The 27882-nt window shown below is 50.6% G+C and overlaps 1 protein-coding gene across 1 annotated transcript; it reads left to right on the top strand.

Moving 5' to 3' along the window:
- On the top strand, window positions 1-26810 carry HIF3A (hypoxia inducible factor 3 subunit alpha). The gene is given in 16 exon segments (XM_033158427.1): window positions 1-218; window positions 3950-4140; window positions 7139-7228; window positions 7231-7283; window positions 9916-10000; window positions 11316-11425; window positions 12829-13043; window positions 14119-14225; window positions 16971-17118; window positions 19194-19354; window positions 19465-19706; window positions 21146-21241; window positions 23475-23857; window positions 24845-24956; window positions 25990-26095; window positions 26613-26810. Coding segments are annotated over 16 exon segments (2295 nt in total). The 5' UTR covers window positions 1-174; the 3' UTR covers window positions 26765-26810.
- Window positions 26811-27882: the final 1072 nt, after the last annotated feature.

The following is a 27882-nucleotide window of genomic DNA, read 5'->3' as shown; positions in this document are numbered from 1 at the left end:
GCTTGCTCTGCGCAACCCGGGAGTGAGTGGCGCTGTGCCAGGGGACAGGAATGGAACAGCCTGTACCCTTAATGGGACCTGGGAGGGACGGGTGGCAAGAAGAGGAGGACTGGGGAGATCAAAGCCCGGCTTCATTCAACTCAGGGAGCTGAACGGAGAGCCAGTCACCCGGCGATGCGGCGGCGCCGGAAGAGGCTAAGGCGCAGGAGCTGGTACAGGTGAGGTCTCCGTCCTGCATTCGGGCTGGAAGAGTTTTGTGTTCTGCTGGTGGTGTGGCTCTTTCATGCTCCAAAGCGGCGTGGCTTTGTGGCGTTCCCACAGGTCCCTGGGGCTTGTTCTGCAGGATTCTTCAAAGATCCCCAGGCTCCCAGGTGTTGCGTGGGGTCTCCTTCGTGGGCCAGGGGGGGCCTCTCGGTGGGTTTCGTCGGAGGTTTTCTGGGTCAGAGACTACAGTCTCCCACTTCCCTTTGCTGCTTGCGTGTTTGTTTTTTAAGAGGAAGGTGGGAACGTAATCGTAACAACAAATGAAATTAAAAATGTTTGCCTCGGGAACCTGTGAACGGCGTGGTTCTCCCCCCCCCCACGCCCCGGAGATTACAAGGGCGTTTTTTTCTTCGATAAGCTTCTTGATTGTGTGGGGGTTTTTGTGGGAGCCAGCCTGGGCAAAGTAAGTTTTATGCAGTTCCCTGTTTGGGGGCGTTTGTGGTATTTGGGGGGGGGGAGATGTGGATCACGGGATACTTCCCATTGCCCAGAGCTTGGGGTGCCTGGGCGTTCAGACACTTGACACCCACATGCAAGCTCAGGAAATGTGGTTCTGGGTGTCTTGGTGCTTGGAGATCATTCTAGATCTGTGAGACTTTGGGGTAGATGCTACAATGCAAAGGTGTATGGGGGGAATAACTTCCAATAAAACCCACCAAAATGACTGGCTGGAACAAAATGGGGCATTTTATTTGTAGGTGGGGTTGTTAAGAGAATAGGACACCAATAGGAACTGGACGGGAATTGGTGTTTATTTTTTGGGGGGGGTGCACTGCAATGGGGCCTAGATTGGTGTGTTTCCAGGTGAGCAACTTCGAGACAAGCAGAATTCTGGGTCATACGAGAAACTGTGCGATTTGGAGGTGCATTTGGGCCCTAGGCCTCAATTTAGGCAGTGGGATATCGGGGCGAATGCTGCTTTTTTTTTGAGGTGTTGATCAGGATCCAAGGAAGGCGTGCCACTGTTTTTCAGCTTCTGAGAGAGAGGCCTTGCCGCCCCCCTCGCCAGCCCAGAATCTGCATGCATCTTCCTTTGTGAGGAAATCCCACGAAAACAACAATAGCAACATAGAACACAGACTTCCCATCTTGAGGGTGCTTCCGTTGCGGGGTGGGTTGTGTAGGGGTTGTGGGTTTGAGGGAGGCTCGGGGGTGGCGCTTGGCCCTGTGTCGGCTTGGCTTGTGCGTTTGTGTGTACAGTTGTGCTTGGAGGAAGAAATTTGCCGTAGACGTGCCATTAGCAGCAATTTTGGCGGGCACTGAGAAAATCTGAGGGTATGTTATGTGTCTGTTTGGTTTGGAGGCTCGGACCCAGAGGACGGGGCGTTTGTTGGGGGCTCTCCTCAGGAGCCACAGCGAATAATTAGAAATCGTAAGGGTTTGATCGAAGCAAGCCTTCAATGGGGAAATCATAGAATCGTAAAGTTGAGAGGGGCCCTTGAGAGTCATCTAGTCCGACCCCCTGCAATGCAGGGATACGCAGCTGTCCCATATGGGGGATCGAACCTGCAACATTGGCGTTCTCAGCGCCACATGCTATCCAGGCTATCTCAGCTTGAACTCCCTGCCTCTTGAGTCTGCCTAGAGTGTGATGTAAAGGACTGTGGGAAACCCAGGCTCAAATCTCTACTGAGCCAAGAAGCTTGGTGCCTTGCGTCACTCATGGCATAGCCTACCTTGCAGGGTTTTTGGGAGGGTCAACATGGCCTCCCTCTGCCCCCTCAACACATCAGCTTAGTGAACTCCTTGAAGGAGGATGGGGAGGCCTGCGTGATAAATAAGATTGTGAATACTGGGTGTGTTCTTCCATGTAACCTGTGGCTTTGCTGTTGTGGAACATGGTGTGCCTGCATGGGTTGGTTCCACCCATAAATATATCCTGGCGTGGGTGACAAATCACAGGGTTGCATTGCTTTATCTTGTGTCTGAAGGTTGCGTGGGCCTGTTGTCGAACCTTTACCCTTGAGGTGCTAGGTATCCACAAGCAGGGAGAGCTCGTAACTTTTCAGGCTCCGCCTCCCCCAACCCATATTCTGACCCATGTTCCCAGGAGAACTATCCCTTCTTGTTTCTTCCAAATGAGTGCATCTGTCTTTAATGGTCATCAAATCTTTATCTTCTTCTTTTGTTCTGCTTTGAGTTCCTGCATTGGAGGGGGTTGGACTAGATGACCCCTGGGGGTACCTTCCAACTCTCCAGTTCTATGATTCTGTAAGTGGAAGTTGCAGGAGTCAGGTGTTTTGGAGAGACAGTTGCCTCCTCCTTTGGTAGGTGATCCTGGGAATAAATGCCAGGTTGCAGAGGCTGATCTCCTCTGTTTATTGGGCCTTGGTAGGGTTGGCGCACTCCCCAAATATTCAAAACAAAATTTAAAAATTCCTTCCAGTAGCACCTTAGAGACCAACCAAGTTTGTTCTTGGTATGAGCTTTCGTGTGTATGCACACTTCTTCAGCACACGAAAGCTCATACCAAGAACAAACTTAGTTGGTCTCTAAGGGGGTCCTACTGGAAGTAATTTTTTATTTTTTTATTTTGTTTTGACTATGGCAGACCAACACGGCTACCTACCTGTAACTGTCCCCAAATATTGTCAGCTTGGCCACCCATTATTTGACCATGGGTCAGGTATTTCAAGAAGGCCACTTGGTAGGTGCAACCTTTTTCCTTCTCTGATTTTTTTCTTTTAGAATTCCTTAGAGCATTATTTTGTTAGCAAGGAGTGAGGTCTGCCTTCTCCCGCAGCAAATCTCAGCGAAGCTTTCCCTGAGGTATGTGAACTCAACCTCCAAGTTCAGATTGAAGCCCCATCTAGCCCAGCATCCTCTTCTCACAGTGGACGGTCCCTAAATCTCAGCCTAACCTACCCCACAGGGTCGTTGTGGAGGTGGAAAGGACAACATAGGTCTCCCTGTGCAAAGAAATAAAATCAGATGCGCTTTTTAAGAAGCTAATGGCTGTCTTGTGAGACAAGGACCTCTGGTTCTCCACACCCCCCCTTCATTTGTCAGCGGCTTGTCAGACTCGTCGACTAATGTTATTTGATCGGTCACATACTCCCCAATTCTCACAACAACCCTGAGAGGTAGGCTAGGCTGACAGGCCTAACGTCACCTAGGAAGCTCCATTGCGGGTCGAGCGAAGATTTGAACTCGTGTCTCCTCAGTCCTCCTTGTCTAACATGAACAACCGGCACAAGCAGATATCCAGTAATAGCCCTACCTTTAAAAGCGCTGCTTACCCTGATGCTTCAGTGCTTTTTCTGGGGGGGGGGGGAGAGGTGTGTGCATGTGTGTTTGTTTGTTTATTGTGGGCCCAGTTGAAGTGCCGCCCCCGCCCTTGAACAGCGGCTAAATGCAAGAAGTGATTAATAAACTCAGCAAACAAAGATCTGGATTCGAAACAGCTAAGATTTTATGGGTTACAGATAGAAAAGTACCGTATTTTTCCGTGTATAAAACTAGGTTTCCCGCCTAAAAAATAATGTCAAAAATTTGAGGGGGCATCTTAAACAAGGATACATCTCCCCCCATTTTCTTAAATCGGAGTCCCCCAAAATGGGCATGGGGGCGTCTTATAGACAGAAAAATACGGTAATTATTTAATTTTAAAAGGTAGGGAGCTCAGTTCTCTTGCTCAAACACACACACACAAACAAACCCCTAACCTTCCTTCCTTTCCTTGCAGGTCTACCACAGAAATCCGGAAGGAGAAATCGAGGGACGCGGCACGATGCCGCCGCAGCAAGGAGACGGAGGTTTTTCTACCAGCTGGCGCATACCCTGCCCTTTGCCGGGGGGTCAGTGCCCACCTGGACAAGGCCTCCATCATGCGGCTGACCATCAGCTACCTGCGGATGCACAAGCTACTGAATTCGGGTGAGGCCGCCACGTTCTCTCGGGGTTCCCCTCTTCCTTCCACCGCCACCCCCAATACCCCAACCCTGCTCTGCTGGCAGTCCTGAGCCCCCCAGTTTCTCGAGGGGGTTCTGGATCATGCTACGTGTCGTCTCAGTGCGCCGTGTTCTGCCTCGCAGGCCCTCAATGCTGGGATCGACATCTGAGCTGCTAGCTAGAACCCAGACACTTGGGGAAAAGTGGTAGGCGGAAAATCGAAAAGAGTTGCCACCTGTCCCTTAGAGCTTCCTCCAGATTTATGTTATCGCCTCCCATGGACCCCGTTGCTAAGCGGCGTTCTAGAATCTCCTCCTCCTTTCACAGCTCCCACTGTAGACCCGTGTCGTGGCTGCTGCAGAGAGATGCTCAATGGATAGGCATTGTCCCGATGGGGAGGAGCGCTTTCCCGCGGATGCCCGACAAAGGACGGCTGTTGGACCAAACCGGCAGCAGCCTTGAACCCGAGACTCCCTGCCTCCCTTTGAAGCTCAAAAAAGCAAGTTTCTAGTCCTGTTTGTGGCAGCTTGGAAATGCGACGGGCGGTTCTGATCTCGGGACTTGTGTGTCGCTGAGCAGAAACCTGGGCTAGCTAGCTCTGGTGCTGGTTTTGAAACTGGGGAGTGGGGCAGGATGCCTAGTGGTCTGGCTGTCTGAATAATAATAATAATAATAATAATAATAATAATAATAATAATAATAATAATTTATTTGTACCCCGCCCATCTGGCTGGGTTTCCCCAGCCACTCTGGGCGGCTTCCAACGGCTATTAAAATACATGAAAGCAGTGAGGTCCAGCTCTGAGGGCCATCTGGTGGTCCCCTTAATGCAAGAAGCGATGTTACAGGGACCCAGGCTTGAGGGCCTTCTTGGTAGTGGCGCCATCCCATCGGATGCCAAGGAAATAAATAATTATTTGACCTTCTGTAGACATCTGAATGCAGCCCTATGTCAGGAAGCTATCGATGTGTGATGTTCTGTTGTGTTTTTGTATATTCTGCTGGAAGCTGCCCAGAGTGGCGAGGTAACCCAGTCAGATGGGCAGGGTGCAAAATTATTATTATTATTATTATTATTATTATTATTATTATTATTTATTATTATTAAATTTGTATACCACCCTTCAGCCATAGATCTCAGGGTGATTCACAAAATTAAAATACAAGATAAAAGAATACAAAGTACATAATAAAAACAAAAAACAAAACAATGACCTCCCCCTGCTTCCCACAAACACATTTAAAAGGGTATAGGCTTGGTTGAAGATGAATGTTTTCATGTGGCGCCTAAAGGTGTATAACAAAGGTGCCAGGCGAGCCTTCCTGGGGAGAGCGCTCCACAAACAGGGAGCCACCACCGAAAATGCCCCGTTCTCATGTTGCCACCCTCATGGGGGAGGGACATGAGTAAGGACCTTCCCTTTTGACCTCAGGTTCATATGGAAAGAGGTCTTTGAGGTATTGCGCTCCTAAGTCGTTTAAGGCTTTATAGGCCAAAACCAGCACTTTGAATCGGGCCCAGAAACTAATTGGCAGCTGGTGCAGTCAGGCCAGGATTGGTGTAATATGCTCAAACTGCCTTGCCCCCGTGAGCAACCTGACCTCTCCTGCTTGGGAGGGCTTTTTACCAGCTTCCTGATAGTACAGGTGTTTCCTGGAGGCAGGCGTACATCTGTCCAGGTGTTTCTAACTTCAGGGCTGAATTATGGTGGACTGCTGAGAGAGCTTCCCTTGGCTGCCAGTGTGCCAGCAGCCCAACAATTTCGGTACTTGTATACAAGGTGCTAGACAGCTCGGGGATTGTGTTACTTGAAAGATCTTCTTGTTCCCTAGATACCTGCTCAGGTTGTGCACATCCTTGGCAGGTGGTGTGATAGTTGCTGAAGATACCTGAGTCCTTGTCCTGTGACCTTTCTTCATGGAGTCCTCTCCCTGTGCAAATTAGACAGGCGCCAACCCTACTGGCCTTTCAGCATCCATCGAAAGCCTTTTAAATTGACAACTATTTCCCTGACTGGTGATCTCAGCTGTGGCTTTCGTCAATTTCTGGGTGTTAAAATATGTGCTGTGCCTGCTGTAATCATTTGTTTGCCTGAAGGATTTTGCTTTGAATGTTTTGGGTGTAAAGCAATATCGGCCCCATTCAAACCATACATTTAAAGCACTTTGATTCCACTTTAAACAGTCAACGCTTCCCCCCAAAGAATCCTGGGAGCTGTAGTTTATTAAGGGCACTCAAGAGTTGTTAGGAGACCTCGCTGTTGCCCCTCTTAGAGCTACAATTCCCTGAGAAGAGGGATTGATTGTTATGCTGTTCTATATATATATATTCTATTAATGTAAAATCAAAATCACAAACAAAACAAGAAACCGTAACCAAATTTACAAAACCAAAGGAGCAGTACACAGACTGTATTTTCCAAATTGTTTTTTGTTTATTAAATTGATGTACCTCCTTTCATCACAGGATATCAGGGTGGTTCACAGAATGAATAAATAGGGAGCAGATAATGTTGAAAAATAAAGCATCCAAACACACATTAGGACGAGGGAAGAAAGTTCTGCATATCGAAATTCGACACGTAAGAAAATGTTCTGGGTTTTGTGAGTTATTTTCTCTGCAGTAGCCAAAGCCCGCATAATGTTGTACCACAGCGAGGTGTGTAGCGTCTTCCATTTCTGGGCCCAAGGAGTTCACACTGCAGCCAGGATCCGTGTAAGAGGTAGGTCAGAAAGCTGCAGTTTGATCACACCACGAGTTCCAAAGAACGAGTTGCAAAGGAGCTTGAAAAGGGCATTCTCATCAGGGGCCTTAAACTTCCAGAATGGTTGTCCAGATTGGTTGTTTACGGCAAGGTGCCATGTGTGTGTGTGCCATCTGGGCTGCCCCGGAGTTGGGGGTCCTGTCTCTGTGCCATGGCACGTACCTGAGTGAGCTTTGCCCTGAAGCAGCTCTTTTTTTTTCTGCTTCCTTTAAAACCAGGAGAATGGAGAGATGAGGTGGAGGCAGAGGAACAGGTGGACGCGTATTACCTGAAGGCCTTGGATGGCTTCCTCATGGTCCTGACCGAGGAAGGGACATGATCTACCTCTCCGAGAACGTCAACAAGCACCTGGGCCTCAGTCAGGTGAGGCGCTGCCACCTGGCCTGGACCAGGGAGGCACCTGTGCAGGTTGATGAGGTGGGGGACCCCGCAAAAGTCAGGGGGATGCTGTTCTGCAGTTCCACAAAACTGGCAGGAAGTATTTGCGTGGACAGGTTAAGCAGGGTGGGGAACCTTTCTCAGCTTGAAGGCCGGATTCCCTTCCAGGGGCCACATGCCAAAATGTGTGGGGGCCAGGTGGAAAAGAGGGCAGGGCAATGGGTGTGACTCCTACCTTTGTGCAGTCGGTTATGTTCCCAGTCACATCTTCTGTACTGGCCACTTTGGTGGTGGGAGATGACCTGCTCTGATTCTCCCGCAGCCAAGAACTTCCTTGAGGCTAATTTTATTTTGGGCACTGGGGAGGGGAAGGGACACCTTGCGTGGCTTTGAGGACAACTGAACTTAAACCACACACAAACACATTCATTTGCCACAAGCGGGTTCCCAGCAACGCTCTGTAGAAAGAGAGACTGGTGGTTGGTTCGCATCTGTCTGTCTTGAGCAGGGGCCAGCAAACTTTTTCATCAGGGGGCTGGTCCACTGTCCCTCAGACCTTGTGGGGGACCGGACTATATTTTGGGGAAAAAAAGAAAAAAGAATGAATTCCTATGCCCCACAAATACCCAGAGATGCATTTTAAATAAACCACACATGTAAAAACACCAGGCAGGCCCCACAAATAACCCAGAGATGCATTTTAAATAAAAGGACACATTCTACTCATGTAAAAACACTCCGATTCCCAGACTGTCTGCGGGCCGGTTGAGAAGGGCGATTGGGCCGCATCTGGCCCACGGGCCTTAGTTTGGGGACCCCTGGTGTCGAGAGACAAAGGAAGAGTGCGGTTTTGGGGGAGAAGCCAAACCATTGGAGAATTACAGCTCCCTGCTGTGGCCGTAGAGACCGATGCAGGAGAGACATGTTTTGTTGCAGCTGGGGCAGAGGAAGGCCTCTGGTTGTGCTGCTGCAGATGCACCGTGGCGTTTCTTCTCTCTGCGCTCCCCCCAGTGGTCATCCCCCCTCTGTTCACTGCTATGGATGCGTGGTGACCTGTCTGTCTCCAGGCCCTGCAATCGTCTGCAAGGGATGCCCACACGGCAGGGTTGATGTTGCCAGCCTTCGCGTCATGTTTGCAGACATAACACAGAGTTGGCCTGGTGCCTGGAGCCAGCTCCCCATAGAGCACGCCCTCTCTAATGGGGACTTGTCAAATAGTTTCACTCTGGGTTTGGACATTTCTGCCGTGGGCAGCATAGGAACTTAAGATGTGCCCCGCTGGATTCAGCCAAAGTCCAGCATCCTATTCTTCAGGTGGCCAACCAGATGCCCAGTGGGAAATTCACCAGGAGGACATTCCGTGCTTGTGATTCCTGGCAGCTGCCGTACAGAGGTTTACTGCTTCTGGTAACCATGATCCGTAATAGGAAGATGGCAAACTCCCCTGTTACTTCCAGGAAGAGGAGGAGGAGGAGGCCACCCCAAGCTTTTTCTTCCAGGCAGCTGCTTCCTAACCAAGACCCTGAGGGCAAAGGGGTGTGGGTGGGCCTGACCAGGAAGACAGCAGCCCAGGATGTTAACAGGGCAGCCCGATGAAGATCAGTGTTGGGGCAACAGCCTGTGACCTTTCGAAAGAGAGTATTCATTGTGGAAGTGGTTGCTATGCACTTTAAAATTACTTGTGCAGCTTGGCAGTCCGGAAACAAAGGCTTTATATTGTCCTTTATTTTGTGTGCACTGGAAAAATTAAGGACAATGCTTTTCTTTCATGCTTACTGAATCACACTTAGTGTTGGCATTCCTCTGGGTATTTTTTAAGGCAGGGGAAAAAATAATAATCCCCTGTGGCAGATTGATTGCTGAATAGATTGTTTTATTTTACTGGAGTATTTACAGCATGATGAGGTCTTTGACGTTTCACTCAGCCCTGTGATTTTGGGAGTGGAGATCTTGCCCTCAGGAAAGGGTTGCTAGAAAATAGCATTTCCCAGTTTCACTTCCAAAATCTTGCTTTTCTTCTTAATCCTGAGAGAGAAATTCTTACATTTGCTCCAAAATATATTTTCAAAAACTGCTGGGTTTCCCCCCCCCTCTTTAACTTTCATCTTTTTGGAAACGGAATGCGCTCAAGTTGCTGAAAAACAGTTGAAACCAATGCGTTTCTTTTATCGCCAAGCAACCAGAATTCTTGACGTGTGCAAAATTCGCTTTCCCCCTCTGACGGTGCTGGTTGTACCGAGGCTGGTGGTTTTCTGCTGCCAACCGCCTGCTCTGAAACAGCAGCAGAAGTTTTTGCCCGAAACTCAAAAGCAAATCTAAAAACAAAACAGAGGCGTTCGGGAAAATGTGCCCTTCGCAATATGTGATGCGGCTTTATTGAATTTCTGGCGTACGTGGGAGAGTGAAAGGGAACACAGGAAGGGGGTGGGATTTCTGATTGGCTGGCTCCAGAGAGCACAGACCAACTGGCTGCTTTCTAGCAGATCTCTGCTCCTTTGCATGTGTCCCTAGCATATGGTGTCCTGCTAGGTTTAGCGGAGGCAGTGTTCTGGCTCCAAACTCCCCCCCGCCCTGTGCGTAGCTTTCTGATGTCCCCGATTCTCTTTCCTTCCACTAGCTGGAGCTCATTGGTCACAGGCGTCTTTGACTCATTCATCCCTGTGATCAAGAAGAACTGCAAGATGTATTGAGCCCAAGGCAGGGTGAGTGCCTCTCCCCCATCCTCTTCCACGCATATCCCCGTTGGGCCTTGAGAAATGTTCCTCCCCATGAGCCACACACAAACGGAACGTCTTATCTCACGGACTCCTCATGATGTGCTAATAGCAGGTGTGGACCCCCCATCCATCTGCGCTGTGCGTTTGATGCAGGAACATCGCCGCTTTAAGCAACCGTGGCCTCCCCCAAAGGATTCTGGGAAGTGTGGTTTGTTAAGGGGGGGGCTGAGAGCTGTTTGGGGGCTCCTTCCAGAGCTACAGTTCCCAGAGTGGCTTAAACAGTCAAACCCTCTTCCTGGGGAACTATAGGAACTGTAGTTCCCGGAGGAGAATTAAGAATCTCCTAATAATTCTCAGCACCCAAACAAACTACAACTCCCAGGGTTCTTGGGGAGAAGCCATGTCTGTTTAAAGTGGTAGCATAGGACTTTAAAAATGTATGTTGTAGAGGTGGCCTTACTTTCCCACTGTCATGAAAACAGCCAGGAGGTGTCAGCAGACTCGCAGGAGTAACAGAAGTACAAAAACATGTTTTGTTTGTTTGTTGGGGAAGCCTGAAAAACTGCTTGGTGCACGTGCTCGCAGTGGGCATGGAATGTGTGGCTTTTGGTGGGGAGAAACAGCAAAAAATGGGGTGGAATGCATTGGAACGGAATATCCTCACCAGGGCCCTGCGAGGTGGGGCTCAGGTTGAGAGATTGCGACTTGCCTGAGGTCACCCACCAGCTTGGGCCAGTGTATGTGGCTCTCCCCCTCCCTGTGCTATCCCCATAACAGCCCTGTGAGGTAGGCTAGGCTGAGAGACAGTGACCAGACCGAGGCCACCCACTGAGCTTCATGGCTGAGGGGTGGGATTTGAACCCGCTTCTCCCAGGTCCTAGTCTGGCACACGCCACTGCCCTCCCTACATTTTCTTATGATTAAAGTTACAGGTGGGTAGCCGTGTTGGGTCTGCCATAGGTCGAAACAAAATAGGAAATTCTTTCCAGTAGCACCTTAGAGACCACTGAGTTTGTTCTTGGTATGAGCTTTCGTGTGCATGCACACTTCTTAAGATACATGCACACGAAGCTCATACCAAGAACAACTCAGTTGGTCTCTAAGGTGCTACTGGAAAGAATTTCTTATGATTAAAATGTGGCGTCTGGAACTAGATTTCCCCTTCTCCGCTTCCTGCCGCAGAAGAAGCACGTTCTCCTCCCTCCCCGGGCTCCCCAACTCCAGCTCCCTTCCCTGCACCAGACTTTGGACTCGTGAGCCCCAGATCTGGACAGGCTTTTCCATCTCTAATCCTCCCCAGGTTTCTCAAAGAAGAAGGAGGTGAAAACGGAACGTAGCTTCTCCTTGCGCATGAAGAGCACCCTCACGACCAGGGGGCGCACTGTCAACCTCAAGTCCGCCACATGGAAAGTGAGCGAATGCGTCTTAAGGGGGTGTGCATGGAACCAAATGGGTTTTGTCTTGGGAGTATGTGGGAAAGAGGCTCTTTTTCCAAAGTGGGGCAATACCGACCCCCTGGGGGATGCTGGAACAATCGAGAGGAGTGGTAGTTGCAAGGCTGGGGGTGGGGCAGGGAAGGAGCGTTGAATAAAAATAATGGGGACGGTAAGGAAACATAATAGGGACGCGGGTGGCGCTGTGGGTTAAACCACAGAGCCTAGGGCTTGCCGATCAGAAGGTCGGCGGTTCGAATCCCCGTGGCGGGGTGAGCTCCCATTGCTCGGTCCCTGCTCCTGCCCACCTAGCAGTTCGAAAGCACGTCAAAGTGCAAGTAGATAAATGGGTACCGCTCCAGCGGGAAGTTAAACGGCGTTTCTGTGCATTGCTCTGGTTTGCCAGAAGCGGCTTAGTCATGCTGGCCACATGACCTGTTAGCTGTACGCCGGCTCCCTCAGCCAGTAAAGCGAGACGAGCGCCGCAACCCCAGAGTCGGACACGACTGGACCTAACGGTCAGGGGTCCCTTTACCTTTTAAAGAAACATACATGCATAAAAGAGAACAATTTGTCCCTGCATCTTTCTGTTTGTTTCTTAAAGGAGGGAGCTTTCCAGGGGCGCGCGGAGTAATTGTTTTTTTCTTCTTCTTCCTGAAAAGGGGGTGGTAGTTCAAATAAGTTTGGGAATCTCTGCTCTAGAGCAAGGTGCCAATCAAGGTGCAACAGTGCCGAGGGCGTCATTATAGAAACGAGGGGGCTGAAAACCATGGCTTGGACCAGCACCAAGGCGGCACAAAATAATAATAATAATAATAATAATAATAATAATAATAATAATAATAATAATACTTATATTTATATTTTTGTGGGATTGCACATATGACTGCTATCTTTCTCGTATGTGTTTGTGTATATATACAGTGGCACCTTGTTAGTCGAACAGCTTGGCTCCCGAATGCCGCAAACCCAGGAGTGTCCTGGTTTGTGAACATTTTTCGGAAGCCAAATGGCTTCCGCAGCTTCTGAATGAGGGCAGGAAGCTCCTGCAGCCAATCGGAAGCTGCACCTTGGTTTCAAACCATTCCGGGAATCGCACGGACTCCCGGAACTGATTAAATTCGAGAACCAAGGTACCACTGGATATTCTCCCCCCCCCCCATCACTGTTAAGGTGGGATAGACACATCATACAGACGTGTGACGGGTTGTTTTGTATTTGCAACTCTCTATCTGAAAATTAAAGTCTTAAAAACCCAAGCAGGATGAGTGAAAATGTAAGGATGTTTCTGAGAGGCAGCGCCATCTTAGAACAGCTTCCGAGGGGTGTCTGTGAAGGAGTCGTTGGCTTGGAACTGCCCCAATTCTTCTTCTCTTGCAGGTGCTCCATTGCTCCGGCCACATGCGGTCCTATGCGCCCGCACAGCCAGCAGGGGGGAAGGAGGCAGAAGGCGGCTTCGTGGAGCCCCCTTTGCGGTGTTTGGTGCTGATCTGTGAGGCCATCCCCCACCCGGCTAACATCGAGACCCCGCTGGACAGCGGCACCTTCCTCAGCCGCCACACCATGGACATGAAGTTTACCTATTGCGACGAGAGGTGAGCATGAGGCACGGAGGGCTGGGAAATTGCGCCGGCTGGGTCTGATGGGAGTTGCCATCTGAAACGGACCTGCCGGCTGGCGCTCACAGGGGCTAGCAGAGCGACTGGAGTAAAGCAGACGGAGCCCAGGGAGAAAAGAAACTTGTAATACTTCACCGATGGCAAACGGAACAAGAACAGTATATAACTTGAGGAGGGTCGTATTTGCAGGCCAAGTTGAGGGCCGGGGGTATGTTCAGCCGCACGTACTGAGGTAAACTTCCTTCAGAAGGGCTTTTCCCTCCCAAGTCCCCCAAACGGTCAAATATGAACGGTCTTCCCTCACTGACAGCGAATTTCCAGCTGGCTCCACACAGTCAGTCTGCAGTCAGCTGGACAAATAACAGAATTAACTCAGGGTCCTTGACGTTGAACTGATGGGAGTTGTTGTCCATAGCATCTGAAAGGCACTAGGCTGACAAAGGCTGGGATCGGACCATGAGCTGAGGCGGTCTGTTGGAGGCAGTTGGTGGGGAGCCTGGGGATCCGATGTTCCGGCGTTTTCCAGGGACGGGCAATGCAGCGCCCGCCTCCTGCTTGAGAATTAGGAGCTCTTTTGTGGCTCCGCTGGTTTCTCTCCCACCCTAATTTGCCCTGGCAGTTTTTGAGGAAAGGTACAGGAGGAAGTGATGGACGAGAGGGAGATATTGGCGGTGGCAGGACTTCTCTGACATCAGGGGGGATTTTTCTGCCATCTTGCCTCAGGGCAGTGAAGAAAGATTCCTGAGGAACATCCAGCGCCCATAGTGGTTTCTGTAGTCATGATCTTGTGCAAAAACCGCTTTGCAAAATCCGACTGAAAAGCAGCATTGTATATAAAAACTGGAAATTAATAATAATAATAATAATAATAATAATAATAATAATAATAATAATAATAATATAAAAAATAAGGGAGTTGGTTTGGTTGTCTGAGCCCTTGGCCATTGTTGTGGCGGTTCTGTAAAGGTACATATGAACTGGAACAGTTGCCTTCCACCCTTGGGTAGAGATCTTCCATGCTGCCTCTCTCACGCTCCATCTCCCCGGGCAGGATCGCAGAGGTGGCTGGTTACACGCCTGAAGACTTGCTGGGCTGCTCCATTTACGAGTATATCCACGCCCTGGACTCCGATTCTGTCAGCAAGAGCATCAACACCCGTAAGTTACACCTTCCCTGAATCACACACACACACACACAAGGAGCGGGATCCTGATCTGGAAAAAAACTGTTCCCTGCAGCAAAAATGGAAAAGAGAAAAAATTTGACTGCATTCGCGCACCATACACTTATGATATAGCACTTTAAAGAGTCATGGCTTCTCCCAGAGAATCCTGGGAAATGAGAGTTGTTAGGAGGCCCCTACGATCCCAGAGCTACAGTTCCCTGAGTGATTTAACCATCCATCCTTCTTCCCAGGGAAATATGGGAACTGTAGTTCCGGGAGAGCAATGGGGTGTCCTAACAGCTGTCGGCATTTTTAACCAACTGCAGCTCCCAGAATCCTTTGGGGGAAACCATGGCTGTTTAAAGTGGTATCATTGCACTTTAAACATGTGCAGATGCAGCCTTCCTCTGGTTTGCTTTATTGTACCCTTGGTGCAGGGTACGAATGTATTATCAGAAATCAAAGCTTACCACCTTGCTCGCCATGGCTCTCACTTCTCCTAAACGAAGTTTCTAGCCCTTAAACTTGAAGAGGTGTTGGGTAGAACCTCAGAATACAGAGTCAGCTGGGGACTGCTTGCTCTGCCTTATTCTTTGCCTGTTTGTCTGGCTGGTGGAAGCGGGGTAAACAAAATGCCAAATGAACAGATATATGCTAATTTCATTTGCATGATTCGTGCAGGCTTGTGGATTCAACCTTTTTTTTTTTTGGTGCAGAATGTATATTTTTTACACGCATTTAGGCACACGCAATATGGAACCAAACAGGACAGCTGCTGTGTCCTGGGCCTGTCCCTTCTGTTAATCAGGCATCGCAATACAGTACAGAGGAGCCGATTTCTTTGCAACGTTGCCTGTCTCCCATTTTTAAAAAGCAAGTTCCTAGTCCTCATTATTTTAAAGGCAAAAACTGGGAAACCGAAATCAACAGAGTTGGCTGACGCCTTCCTCGCAGCTCCCAGTTTTTTCTTGCTTCCCCCGCATGCGCTGTCATTCAACGTCCCTGTCGCCGTACATTTCCCCAAAAAATTCCCCACAAATTCCTCAGCTTCCTTTATTTCCCTTGTTGCTGGCACTGAATGTGGAGCGGATTCTGAGGCGGTTGAGCCAACATGAAATGATGTTTCTGGCAGAGTGGACCGTTCCTGTGCAACACTTCAACAACCCAGAGACAAGGCAGGGCGAGAACTCCTGTGGGGTCCCTTCGAAAGGGGGTGACTTAGTGAGGGAACAGTGGACACAATCTAATTTCTTTTCTTTTTTTTAATAATTTTTATTATTTTTACACTATACTACTACAATGTAAAATTCAAACATTTTCATACATTTTCCACTTTGGCTTACAAAGCCATGACTTCCCTCAATCCCTCCACATGGCTTTCGGAATTATATCTTGATATTATACTTCTTTAATCAACCATTGCTTACATTATCATAAAATTCCTTCTTACTTTTACTACCATACTTACAATAATATATCTACACAATGACTACAAACTTCTTGAAATCCTATTAGCGTATTCAATTGTAAATTGTCTTTTAAATAGTTCGTAAACTTTAACCAGTGGACACAATCTAATTTCTGCTGCAGATAAGATCAGGTCTTTGCCAACCTGGCATTTCCCCAGCTTCCCCCCCCCCCCACAGCTTCCATGAGCTCCAGAAAACATGTTCCTGCTGGCTGGGGCTCATCTGAGTTGTCGCTCGACACGGCCAAGCTGGCTGAGGCTCATGGGAGTTGTGGTCCAACATAATCTGCTGGCTGGAGCTGGTCAGAATTATAGGCCACATTCACACTAAGCAGCCATGGCTTGCCGTAAGGAATTTTAGGACCTGCAGTTTGTTAAGTGTGCTGAGAATTGTTAGAGGAGACCCCCCCGGTATCCCTCCCAGAGCTGCGGTTCTCAGAATCAAGAAGGGTTGATTGCTAAACCACCCTGGGAACTGTAGTTCTGTGAGGGGAATAGGGGTCCCCTAACCACTCTCAGCTAGGGGACATGGGTGGCACTGTGGTCTAAACCACTGAGCCTAGGGCTTGCCGATCAGAAGGTCGGCGGTTCGAATCCCCGCGACGGGGTGAGCTCCCGTTGCTCAGTCTCAGCTTCTGCCCACCTAGCAGTTCGAAAGCACGTCAAAGTGCAAGTAGATAAATAGGTACCGCTCCGGCGGGAAGGTAAACGCCGTTTCCGTGCACTGCTCTGGCTCACCAGAAGCGGCTTAGTCATGCTGGCCACATGACCCGGAAGCTGTCTGCGGACAAACGCCGGCTCCCTCGGCCTATAGAGCGAGATGAGCGCCGCAACCCCAGAGTCGTCCGCGACTGGACCTAATGGTCAGGGGTACCTTTACCTTTAACCACTCTCAGCATCCTTAACAACTAAATACAGCTCCCAGAATTCTTTTGGGGAAGCCGGGACTGTGTAACGTTGTAATGCCTTAAATTTGGATGCAGCCCTAGCCCAACGCAACAGGAGGGCACCAGCGTGGCGAAAACTGCCTTGCAGGCATTTAAAGATGAGCCTGGAGAGGGCAAAGAGGGCAGTGCAGAGTGGGACGCTCTGCGTCAAGAGGGACAGAATCTGCCTCGGTGGGGGGATTTCCAGTTCCGTAAGCGAGAAGCTTGTAAACAAGAGCGGCTGCCCCGCCTGTTCCGCCTTCCTGTCTCGCCGCCTACACCTCCCAGCTTATCCGTTTGTCTGTCTGTTCTAGACTGTGTGTGTTTCACTTCCTTCTGGTAGTGCTGAGCAAGGGGCAGGCGGTGACCGGGCAGTACCGTTTCCTGGCCAGGAACGGAGGCTACCTGTGGACCCAGACTCAAGCCACGGTCATCTCCAGCAGCAAAAACTCCCAGCCCGAGAGCATCGTCTGCGTACACTTCATCTTGAGGTCAGAGTCGGGGAAGGGGTGGTGTCTCTCTCTCTCTCCCCCCCTCCCCCACCGATGAATGAACAATCTTGGACTGGAAGGCTTGTAGGAATGGTGAATGTTATATAGAGGTGCCCTGGAGGTTTTTTGTTTAGTTTGTTGGCGTGGTGGTGAAAAGAGTGACTTAAATTTTCTTGCAATCAAATGACTATGGTCTTGTTATTACGTTCTCTAAATTGACAACATTCCCACTGTGGAGTCCTTTACCACTTACATTCCCTTTCCCGCAGAGTGTTGTTGTTGTTTAATTAATTTTAAGTGTATAGAGAAATACAGAAGGAAACAAAGGAACCAAAAATGTAAATTGTCGCAGTCTTGGGAGTACAGAAATACAATACGTACAGCTCAGAGGGAACAACGGAACTGTCATCTAGCGCTAGGGCTTTCCTCAGAGATTTACCGTATAAAGCAGGCATAGGCAAAGTCCGGCCCTCCAGATGTTTGGGACTACAATTCCCATCATCCCTGACCACTGGTCCTGTTGGCTAGGGATGATGGGAATTGTAGTCCCAAACATCTGGAGGGCCGGACTTTGCCTGATACAAAGCATATGAACAACTACAAAAAAAAGCACGCAACCAACCCTGTGCAACTTTAAGATTTTTACCGTTTTTGGAACTGATCTTGTGGCAAAGCTTCAGAGGAACGTGAAACCTCAGGTTTGGGGGATTGTGCTATTTTTAAGTTACTCGGTGGCAGGTGATATGTTTCTTCGGAGGAAATAAAGCCAGGGGCTTATCGTCAGCTGCCAACCACGAGGAATCCCCCTTGTTCCTAATTTGGTTTTGGGGAAGTAGCCTGGAGATCTTGTCAACAACTCTAGACAGGGAAATTTTGTATTTTCAGTCTGAACAGTAGTGTTGGGCAACATTGAGTTTGTGAGTTGAGTTTTTAAGTACAGCCGTACCTCGGAAGTCGAATGTAATCTGTCCCGGAAGTCCGTTCGGCTTCCAAAACGTTTGAAAACCAAATCGCGGCTTCTGATCGGACGTTTGGGTTCCAAAAGAACGTTTGCAAAACTGGAACAATCACTTCCGGGTTTGTGGCGTCGTTGGGGCTTCTCTGGCCACTTTTGGAAACGGGGAGAGTAGACTAGATAGATCCAGCAGGGCTCCTTTTGTGTTCTTAAGTAACTGGATCTGGCTAGTTAATACAGGCAACTCCCTATTTACGCGCATTCAAGGCTCATGTGAATGTGCAACGCGTGCATTACCGCAAACCCGGAAGCAGCACGTAAAGGGGCAAGAACGGCCCTAAAACAGGAAAAAAATGCAAAACAATCCCACGAGCCTTTGCAAGTGCAATCCCAGGACCCCTTGCACTGACTTTGAGGCCTGTGGAGAGTTGGAGTTTGAGCGAGGAAGTTAGGAGGGAGCGGTTGTGGTGGAGTTCAGTGGATTTTTGCTGTTTTTGAAAGGTTTTTCCCCCCAAGAGTTTCCAGAGGTGTAGTTTGCTGACTTTTTCTGCGTCGTTCCCAGTGTACGCCATTTCACTTAAATGCACGGTGCTTCGGAACGTAAACCCCACATAAGTGGGGAGCTAGCTGTAGTTTTAACACGACAGCCTCAGAACTGCTAATCAAATCTCTCCAACGCACGTCATTGCTGCGTCCTCATCGCTGGATAGCTCTGGGAGCTCTTATTCAGCAAAAGCAGAGGTTTGGAGCTTTCTCAGTCATTGATTTGATGCCGGCTGCGTTCCATTTTTTTTATTCTTCTGACTGGGAGTAGAATTAATCTGCACCCGCTGCCACTTCATGCATCAGAGGCCTTCTCAGGGCAAGGAGACAAAGAGCTAGGCACCCACCTTGCTTGGTAACAAGCCATGCCTCTGCCTTATTTTATTTTATTATAAATGAATATGAATATTTTGTGTGTGTGTGTGTGTGTGTGTGTGTGTACGTGTACGTGTATACACACACACACAGATATTGGCAACCACACCCTCTCTGGCCACTTAGATGTCTGTGGTTGCCAGTTGCATTGGCCCTGCCATGCTCGGTTAACAACCGCCTTGCCTCGACGCTCTTTTTACAGCCAGGTGGAAGAGATGGGCCTGGTGCTCTCCTTGGAGCAGACCGAGCGGCAGGGGGAGCATCGCCGGCTGCCCCCGCCTTCCCTCGAGGGGCTGGACTCCGACGGGGCCCTTGACGACCTGGATGCCAACGGGGGAGACACCATCATCAACCTCAGCTTTGGTATGGAGTGGCGGGAGTCGCGGGCGGGAGGTTTTCTGCGGGGCAGGGAGGTCGGGAAACAAGCCGGACCCTCGCCTGTGATGCCGCTGCTCCCTCTTTCCTCTCCCCAGAGCTGCGCGGCCCGAAAGTCCTGGCCTTCCTGCGTCCCGCCAACATCAGCGAAGAGGAGCTGCAGCTGGACCCCAAGCGCTTCTGCAGCCCCGACCTCCAGAAGCTGCTGGGCCCCATCTTCGACCCTCCTGGGACCCAGAGCCAAGCGCCAGGGACTCTGCGGGCAAGGCCTCCGGCCGCACCACCCAAGCCTGCTCCGGTTGCCAAGAACGCTTCTGGAGGCAGGACCCCGGTGAACCCGGTAAGGAGGCCATGGACTTTGGGAAGGGAGTCCTTCTCCATGTGGGATGAGTTTAGGGTGCAGGCGGATGGCCTGCCTGGGGGATTTGGTGCCTCTGAGACAGGGTCACCTGCACGGAGGGGGAGAAGAGGAGGGTTATTAGGTGAAGGAATGGGGATGTACCACTGCGCAAATGACAAGGGTGACCAGGCCTGTGCATTTAAGAATGTCGGAATGGCCCTGGATCTTTCAGGCTTCAGGGAATCGGATCCCTCTCCCTGACGGCATGCTGCCAGTAATGGAAAGACGAGAAGCTCTTACCAGTGTCTTTTATTCAATGTTCACAGAGAGAGGCGTAGAAATGCTGCCTCTTGGGGAAATGGCATTGCTCCGAGTTACCTCCTCCGCCCTACCCTTCTCAGTTGTCAACAGCACCACCCCAATTACGGGGGCTGCTTTGTGCCGATTGCCTCTTTGCTCTCTGCTCTCCTACTTTCACTGCTCGCCAGGTTCTGGGAGAAGCCGGGTCTGGGATGCTCTCTAGTGGTCAGCCAGCTGTTGCTGCTCTGCTTCTCCCAGTATTCCCCAACTTTGCCCCTCTTCCCTCTCTGGGCTGCTTCCCTCTGCAAACCACCATTGTAAATCTATACAGTACGGTCCTCCTCTTCTCGGGAAGGTACAGGAGAAGGGAGAGGCGGTCTCCACCATTCATCCTCAGTCCATTCCCTGACAGGATCAGACCAAAAGCCCTTTTAGTCCAGCATCCTGTTCTTGCAGGTTGCAGGTGGCGCTGTGGTCTAAACCACAGTGCCTAGGGCTTTCCGATCAGAAGGTTGGCGGTTCGAATCCCCGCGATGGGGTGAGCTCCTGTTGCTCGGTCCCAGCTCCTGCCAACCTAGCAGTTCGAAAGGACATCCAAGTGCAAGTAGATGAATAGGTACCGCTCCGGCGGGAAGGTAAACGGCGTTTCCGTGCGCTGCTCTGGTTCGCCAGAAGCGGCTTAGTCATGCTGGCCACATGACCCGGAAGCTGTACGCCGGCTCCCTCAGCCAGTAAAGCGAGATGAGCGCCGCAACCCCAGAGTCGTCCACGACTGGACCTAATGGTCAGGGGTCCCTTTACCTTCAACTTTACCTGTTCTTGCAGTGGCCAACCAGGTCCCTGTAAGCAGAGCGCCCACAGTGCGTTCCTGACCTTGTGATCAGGTTTCCGGAGTCCCTAAGATGGTTGGAGGGTGCCTTGTACGCCTCCTTCCGGAAACTCCTGGTGCCAAGCTGGTGCCAAACATCTTGCTCCGCATTCCTTTGGACAAAACCAGCAAGCCGAGAGGGGAGGGTCTTGTCATCTGTGCAGTCCCAGGATCTCCAGACAGCCTGCCTAGGCTTCCCAGGGAGGTCACTTTAACCCTGCGCAAAGCGAGAGCATCTTCACCAATGTTTTGCTTTTGTTTCCCCTTCCAGGTCGAGCTGCCAGAAGAGCTGCTTTTTGACGTGGAGAACGTGCAGAAGCTCTTCGCTTCCAGCAAGGAGGCTCAGTCAATGGAGACGGCCCTGCAGGTATCATTGGACAGGGAAGGCTCTCTTCTTTGGGGGCACCTAGCCTCGGATGGAGAGTGCTCGGGTCCATTCCCCATGCGTGTTCGTTCAGTTTGGTACCGAACTCACTGACCTTCAAATGCCGGCGTTCATTTTATTTTTACAAGCCAAGTTTCTAGCCCTTAAAGTTACTGAAATGTCACAAGCCAGAGTGGGAGCCTTACGTCATCAGGGAGGGAGCAGGCTTCCGGTATCCAACACAATAAAGCAGTTGCCAAGAAGCAAGGAGAAGAAAAGGCCACAGGTAGCAGAAGTCAAGTCACGCAGGGTCCTGAGTGCCACACGCTTCAAGTATTTCAGCATTGGTTCGGTGCCAACAGCATGTGCGCCGAACATAGAAATGGCTCCTTTGTGACTTAGATTGGTGCCGGGGATGTTGAGCAGCTCCCATCATTCCTGACTGCTCGCCATGCTGGCGGGAGCTGGAGTCTCAAACTTGTTCCGTGCTTTGTCAGCGAGAGAAGGATTGTGAAAGCTTCCGGTTCCACTTCTGACGAAAACCACAGCTTTCTGCTATGTATGAACTCGGGGGAGCTGTGATTTAGTGGGGCGGGGGGGGGAACAAACCCAAGATACCAGCTTACGGTTTGATTATCCTGGTTTGTTTTCACAAACTAGAATTAGCATGAATTTCAGTTCCCCAAGTTTGCACTTGAAAGGGAAACTCCTCCTCCTCCTCTCAAGGAGACGGATGGAGAAGAGGTGCGGTTCATTCACTGTCATCGAAGCCTTGCTTTAGGTCAGCTGAGGGCTGATGGGAGTTGTAGTCCAAAACATCTGGAGGGCATCAGGATGGCGACGGTTGGCATAGAGCGCTGCCGCCTCAACCAGTGGGCCTTTAAAGGTGTCACAGGACTTTTAAAAACAACAACAACAACCTCATATATTTATATCCCTCTTAACAATTACAAAGTCTCTAAGCGGCTTACAAAAAATGAATGCAATATAGCAAATATAAAATCTGTACAATTTTTATGTACAGTGGTACCTCTAGTTACTGACTCGTTCTGTTCCGGGGTGCTGTTCGCACCCCGAAAAGTCCGTAACTAGAGCGCTGCTTCTGCGCACACATGCGCGGCAAAACCTGAAAGTATACACTTCCGGGTTTGCCACGTTCACAAGCCAAAAAGACGCAACATGAACCAAACGCAACGCAAGGTATGACTGTACTGGTCAAAATACTTCCCCCCTTGCAACAATTATCCCTAAACAATTGTTTAAAAAGCACTAATACAGTGGTACCTCGACTTACGAATTACTCGACATACGAATTTTTCGACTTACGAATGAAAAAAGTGCCCGCACGCCTACGAATTTTTCGACATCCGAAGGACATCCGTTGGCGGTTTTAGATGGGGTTTACTCGACTTACGAATTTTCCCTAATTTTTCGTTTCCAATGCATTCCTATGGGGAAATCGCTTTTTCCGACTTACGAATTTTTTGACCTACGAATGTGCATTCAGAACAGATTAAATTCGAGGTACCACTGTATGTGTTTTGATTTTTTTTAGAATATTTGTTCTCCCTTCTCCCTTAAATTCTATAGTATCTGTCAATTTCGGAATGTTGTGTTTAAAAGGGGGGGGGGATTTATGAGGCCAGCATCATTGACAAGCTGATGAAGTCACTGGCCCCAACTGACGCTTGTCCTGAGTTTACTATTGCTATTATTTTATTGTTATCTGGTGTCGTGAGCAGCAATGGACAGCCTTGGTCTAGCCCAGGGGTCAGCAACCTTTTTCAGCCATGGGCCGGTCCACTGTCCCTCGGACCATTTGGTGGGCCAGACTATATTTTGGAGTAAAAAAATGAACAAATTCCTATGCCCCACAAATAACCCAGAGATGCATTTTAAATAAAAGGACGCATTCTACCCATGTAAAAAAACGCTGATTCCTGGACCGTCCGCAGGCTGGATTTAGAAGGCGATTGGTCCGGATCCGGCCCATGGGCCTTAGGTTGCCTACCCCTGGTCTAGCCACCATTAAACTTCCCGCAATGCGCTTGGCATAGCTGTGTCTGCCTGTCCCCAAGTAAGCCTGACAATGTCTGTCGGCGAAGCAGGGAGCTCATCAGAGGACATTTTGCCTCTTGAGCATATGAATTTTCGCACGCCTCTCTTAAGCATATTCCCAACCAGTCCCCCGCAAAAGTTTCCATTGCCGCTGACAGCTCTCTGCCGCCCCCTGCAGGACTACGAAGGCCTGGACCTGGAGATGCTGGCCCCGTACATCTCGATGGACGACGACTTCCAGCTCAGCAGCACCGACCACCCGCCCTGGCTGGCCGAGAAACGGGGCGGGGTCCCGGCACCGGGGACCCGGCCAACCTCGCCACCCCCGCGGCCTCGCTCGAGAAGCTTCCACGGAGTCTCCCCACGCCCGCCCGAGCAGGCCACTCTCCCCCGCTGGGGCAGCGACACCAGCCTGAGCCATCCCCGCCCTGTCCAGCCCCCAGGAAGCCCCCCATGCGGGACAGAGCAAGTGGTGGAGATGGTCGCATCCGTCAAGATCCAGGCCGTGCAGGATGGGAGCGGTCAAAATGGCCAGGCTGCCTCCGTGGGTGGGAGGAAGAGGTAAGGGGAGGGTTGGCTTTCATATTGCAATTTTTAAGTAAAAAGTGATATGCTCCCCGCCCCCCAGGGTGGATTGCAAATGAAATGGTAAACTGGGAGCCAAAATATTAAAACCAACACCCTTATTCCACTCTCAGAACTAGAGTTCACTGTGTAGAGGGGTTGATCGTTAAACCACTTTGACCATATTCCACAACCCCTTTAAAAAACAAAACCCCTCATCTTTTAAATTTAATTTTACTATTTTATTAAGAGAGTTTAATTTATGAAAAGATGGGGGGGGGGAGAAAAAAGTGAGAATGAAAGAAAAAAATACATTATCATGCGTGAATATACAGACGTGTATATTCTAATACACACGTAATTGTCAGTAGCCTAATATATTCTTTTGAAAAATCCTTCCAGTAGCACCTTAGAGACCAACTAAGTCTGTTATTGGTATGAGTTTTCGTGTGCATGCAAAACAAACTTAGTTGGTCTCTAAGGTGCTACTGGAAGGAATTATTTTTTTTGGATTATTTTTTTTTGTTTCGACTACGGCAGACCAACACGGCTACCTACCGGTAACTAATATATTCTGCGTAAATTCAATCCAAATAGGAGTCCCCGCATCTTTAACAAACTACAGCTCCTAGAATTCTTTGGGGGAAAGCCATGCCTGTTTAGGAGTCGTGGCATCGTGCTTTAAATTTGGCCTCAGTTTCTGGCAGTGTTTTAGGATGAATTCCCAATTTCTTAATTATGTAAAAACGAGGTGATCAATTAAGTAAAAAGCGGGGGGGGGGGGGGGCAAGGATGGGTGATAATTTTTAACTCCTGTTCTTTGTGCCTGCGCTACATCCTATTTTTAATCTGTGAGCCACCTTGAGTTCCGCCAGGGAAAAAGGTGGAGTATGAAGGAATAATCACATAGGTAACTTTGTCTGGGCGTAATCTCATATCGTCTTCTTTCTCCCCCCCCCCCTCCTTCCGCCGTTCACCCAACAGGGCCCGGGAGCTGAGCGTGGAGGAAGAGAGAGATGTCTTCCTGGAGGCAGGGCTCCCTAAGCGCGCCCGTGGCCTGGAGCCCGATGGCTTCCTGATGCCCTCCCTTAGCCTGGTAGGTGCTGAAATTACCCATCTATGGGAGGGAGGGAGCCAGTGTGGTGTAGTGGTTAAGAGCGGTGGACTCGTAATCTGGTGAACCGGGTTCGCGTCCCCGCTCCTCCACATGCAGCTGCTTGGGTGACCTTGGGCTAGTCACACTTCTCTCTGAAGTCTCTCAGCCTCACTCACTGTGAGGGAGGAAGGGAAAGGAGATTGTTAGCTGCTTTGAGACTCCTTAGGGTAGTGATAAAGCGGGAGATCAAATCTAAACTCCTCCTCTTCATCTTCTTCCAATCCATTTCCGCCAAAGCTCCCTGCTGCGGCCTATGGCTCCTTCCCAGATCACAAGAGGCTCCTTTGCGAGGAACCTCTTTCCTTTCTGTGGCTCGGTGGCAGGGCGTCTGCTTGGCATGCGGAAGGTCCTTGGTTCAACCCCCGGCCTCTCCAGGTGGGGCTGGGGGAGAGCCACTGCCTGAAGCACTGGAAGAGCCACTGCCAGTCAACACAGACCCAACAGTTGCGAACTTCCACCCTGCAGAGGCTGTTTCCCCCAGCGTCACTTTTCACGTCTTCCATTAGGTGTTATGGCAGGGTTAAATCCTGTGCTGGCTGCGTGCCTCTGGTCCCAGCAGTGAACGGCAGCACGCAATCAGACTGAGCAGGATTTGACCCTCGTTTATGAGCTGCATAGGATCCCCTGTTAAGTCGATGGGGTTGGGAAAATACTCCCTTTATGCGTGCAATTCTGAGACACACTCCTCTCAAAATCAGGGATGCATCAGAATCTCCAGCTGAAACTGAGGATTTTTAAACCACTGTTTCAGCAAGGGGATCCATGGACCCCTCTGCTAAAGTTGGGGGAGGACCCGTTCCCTTTCAGCAGCACCTTTGCAAGGTGCTTTGAAGGCCCAACTCTGGGATTTCAAAGCACATTTTACATGATGCCACGGTAACATCATGTGGTCGGCAGGCGGACCGCCCGCCTGCCAACCCAGATGGACCAATGGCCTGGCTTGACCTAAGCTTCCTGTGCCCCCCTCCCCCAGGGTTTCCTGCTGAGTGTGGAAGAATGTTTGGATGCCAGGTCCGAGCGCGGTTTTGGGGGCACCATGTCCCTGGGCAGGAAGCTTCTGTCGCTGGAGGAGCCGATGGGTGAGTATTGTGCAGTTCTGATGGGGTGAAGCAATAAAATATTTGAGGGGGGGCCGGGCTCTCCCCAAGTTGACGGGCACTGCCATTCAAATGATGCGTGCATGCGACGTGCTGCAGTCGATTATGTGAGTGGGGCTTACTTGGGGCCCCCAATATTTCATTCAAGTTGGCACCCCCCAATACCTTCTGAAGACCACATCTTTTTTTAAAATAAAAAAACAACAACGGGTTGTATCATCGCCAGGATTTCTGCTTGTGCAGCGTGACTTTCTCTCTTCTCCTCCCCCCTCATGTTCTCGGGGTTTGTTCCTCCAACCCTCCAGAGCCGATTTGGGAAGGTGAGGAGGAGGAGGAGGAGGAGGAGGGGAAAGTCTGGTGAGCAGATACCCTTGCGCTGAGGGGGACGTGTGCGCCGAGTGCCTCCCCAGACAGACGAAAATCGCCCTCCCCTCTCCTGACTCCTGGCCTTTTCTCTCTCCCTGTCTGGGTCTCCTCCTTTCCCTCCCCACCCATCCAGGCCTCCTGGGGGACATGCTGCCATTTGTGGTGGACGGACCAGCCCTATCTCAGCTGGCCCTGTTTGACGGCGAGGACGAGGCCTCCGTGCAGAGCGGGCAGCATTTCCAGCTGGGGGAGGAGCTCCTGGTGGAACTGGACCAGGCCACCTGAGGTGGTGGCCCCCCCGCCGCCGCTCCCGCCGCCGCCGTAAACCCTTCACGCCACACTCCTGCTCTGCAGACGGGACAAAAAAAACAGAACCAAACCCCACCCAAAATCACCCATGAGAGGCAGAGGAGGGGAGGGGGGCCCTCCTTTCGCTCCCCTCCTCCTCTTCCAACCGTCCCCCCCACCCCACCCAAACGCCCTGGCTCTCTCTCTCTCTCTTTGCCCTCCCCCCCCACCCCCAAATCTCCGCCGGCATCCTTCGAACTCTTCCTACCTCAGTCCTGTCCTGTCCTCATCGGGCAGCCTCTCCCCTCCGGGGATGACGAGAGAGGAAAGCTTAGCCGAATTTAGGAGCCTGCGTTCATAGGGACTGTCCCCCCCCACTCCAAACCAGCTCCCCCCCCTCCAAAAAATATTGGTGCTTATGTATCCTCTTTTCCTAAGGTGGGAAGCAGAAGTGGGGTGGAAGAAAAGGAGTTGGGGTGCCCCATATTAAGCCTTCATATGGGAAGAGTCCGTTCTGTCAAATCCCCAAAGTTGAGAGGAGAGTCGGGGCGAAGGGATGGCCAGGGGTTGGAGACAGGGGTGCCACCCTCCCCTGAGAAACAAGGGAGGCAGGGTGGCACCTGAATGTGAAGGGAGCCGCCCCTCGTTTGTGACCCTCCTGCCGGCTTCCGTCACGAGCTCACCCATTCCAGAAGGAACTGGGACCACCCAAACAGGAGGCAAAGTTTCGGGTTGGGCGGCACTGGGCTTGCTCTTGCACCGCCAAGACTTAGGGAGGAAGCAGCTTAATAACTGGCTCTTGCCTCTCTGGTGTCCCAGAATCCTTCAGGGGAGCCTCTTTGGCGACAGCGCCGAATTTATTTACCTCCCCTAAGCTCTTGCCTCGTGAAAGAGATCTGGGAGCACTTCCGAGAGCCAGTGCGGTGTAGTGGTTAAGAGCGGCGGACTCGTAATCTGGTGAACCGGGTTCGCGTCTCCTCTCTTCCACATGCAGCTGCTGGGTGACCTTGGGCTAGTCACACTTCTCTGAAGTCTCTCAGCCCCACTCACCTCACAGAGTGTTTGTTATGGGGGAGGAAGGGAAAAGGAGAATGTTAGCCGCTTTGAGACTCCTT

Source organism: Lacerta agilis, chromosome 8 (assembly GCF_009819535.1).
Source record: "Lacerta agilis isolate rLacAgi1 chromosome 8, rLacAgi1.pri, whole genome shotgun sequence".
Lineage (NCBI taxonomy): Eukaryota > Metazoa > Chordata > Lepidosauria > Squamata > Lacertidae > Lacerta > Lacerta agilis.
Note: the sequence above shows the minus strand (reverse complement) of the source record. Positions and strands in the feature narration are given on the sequence as shown.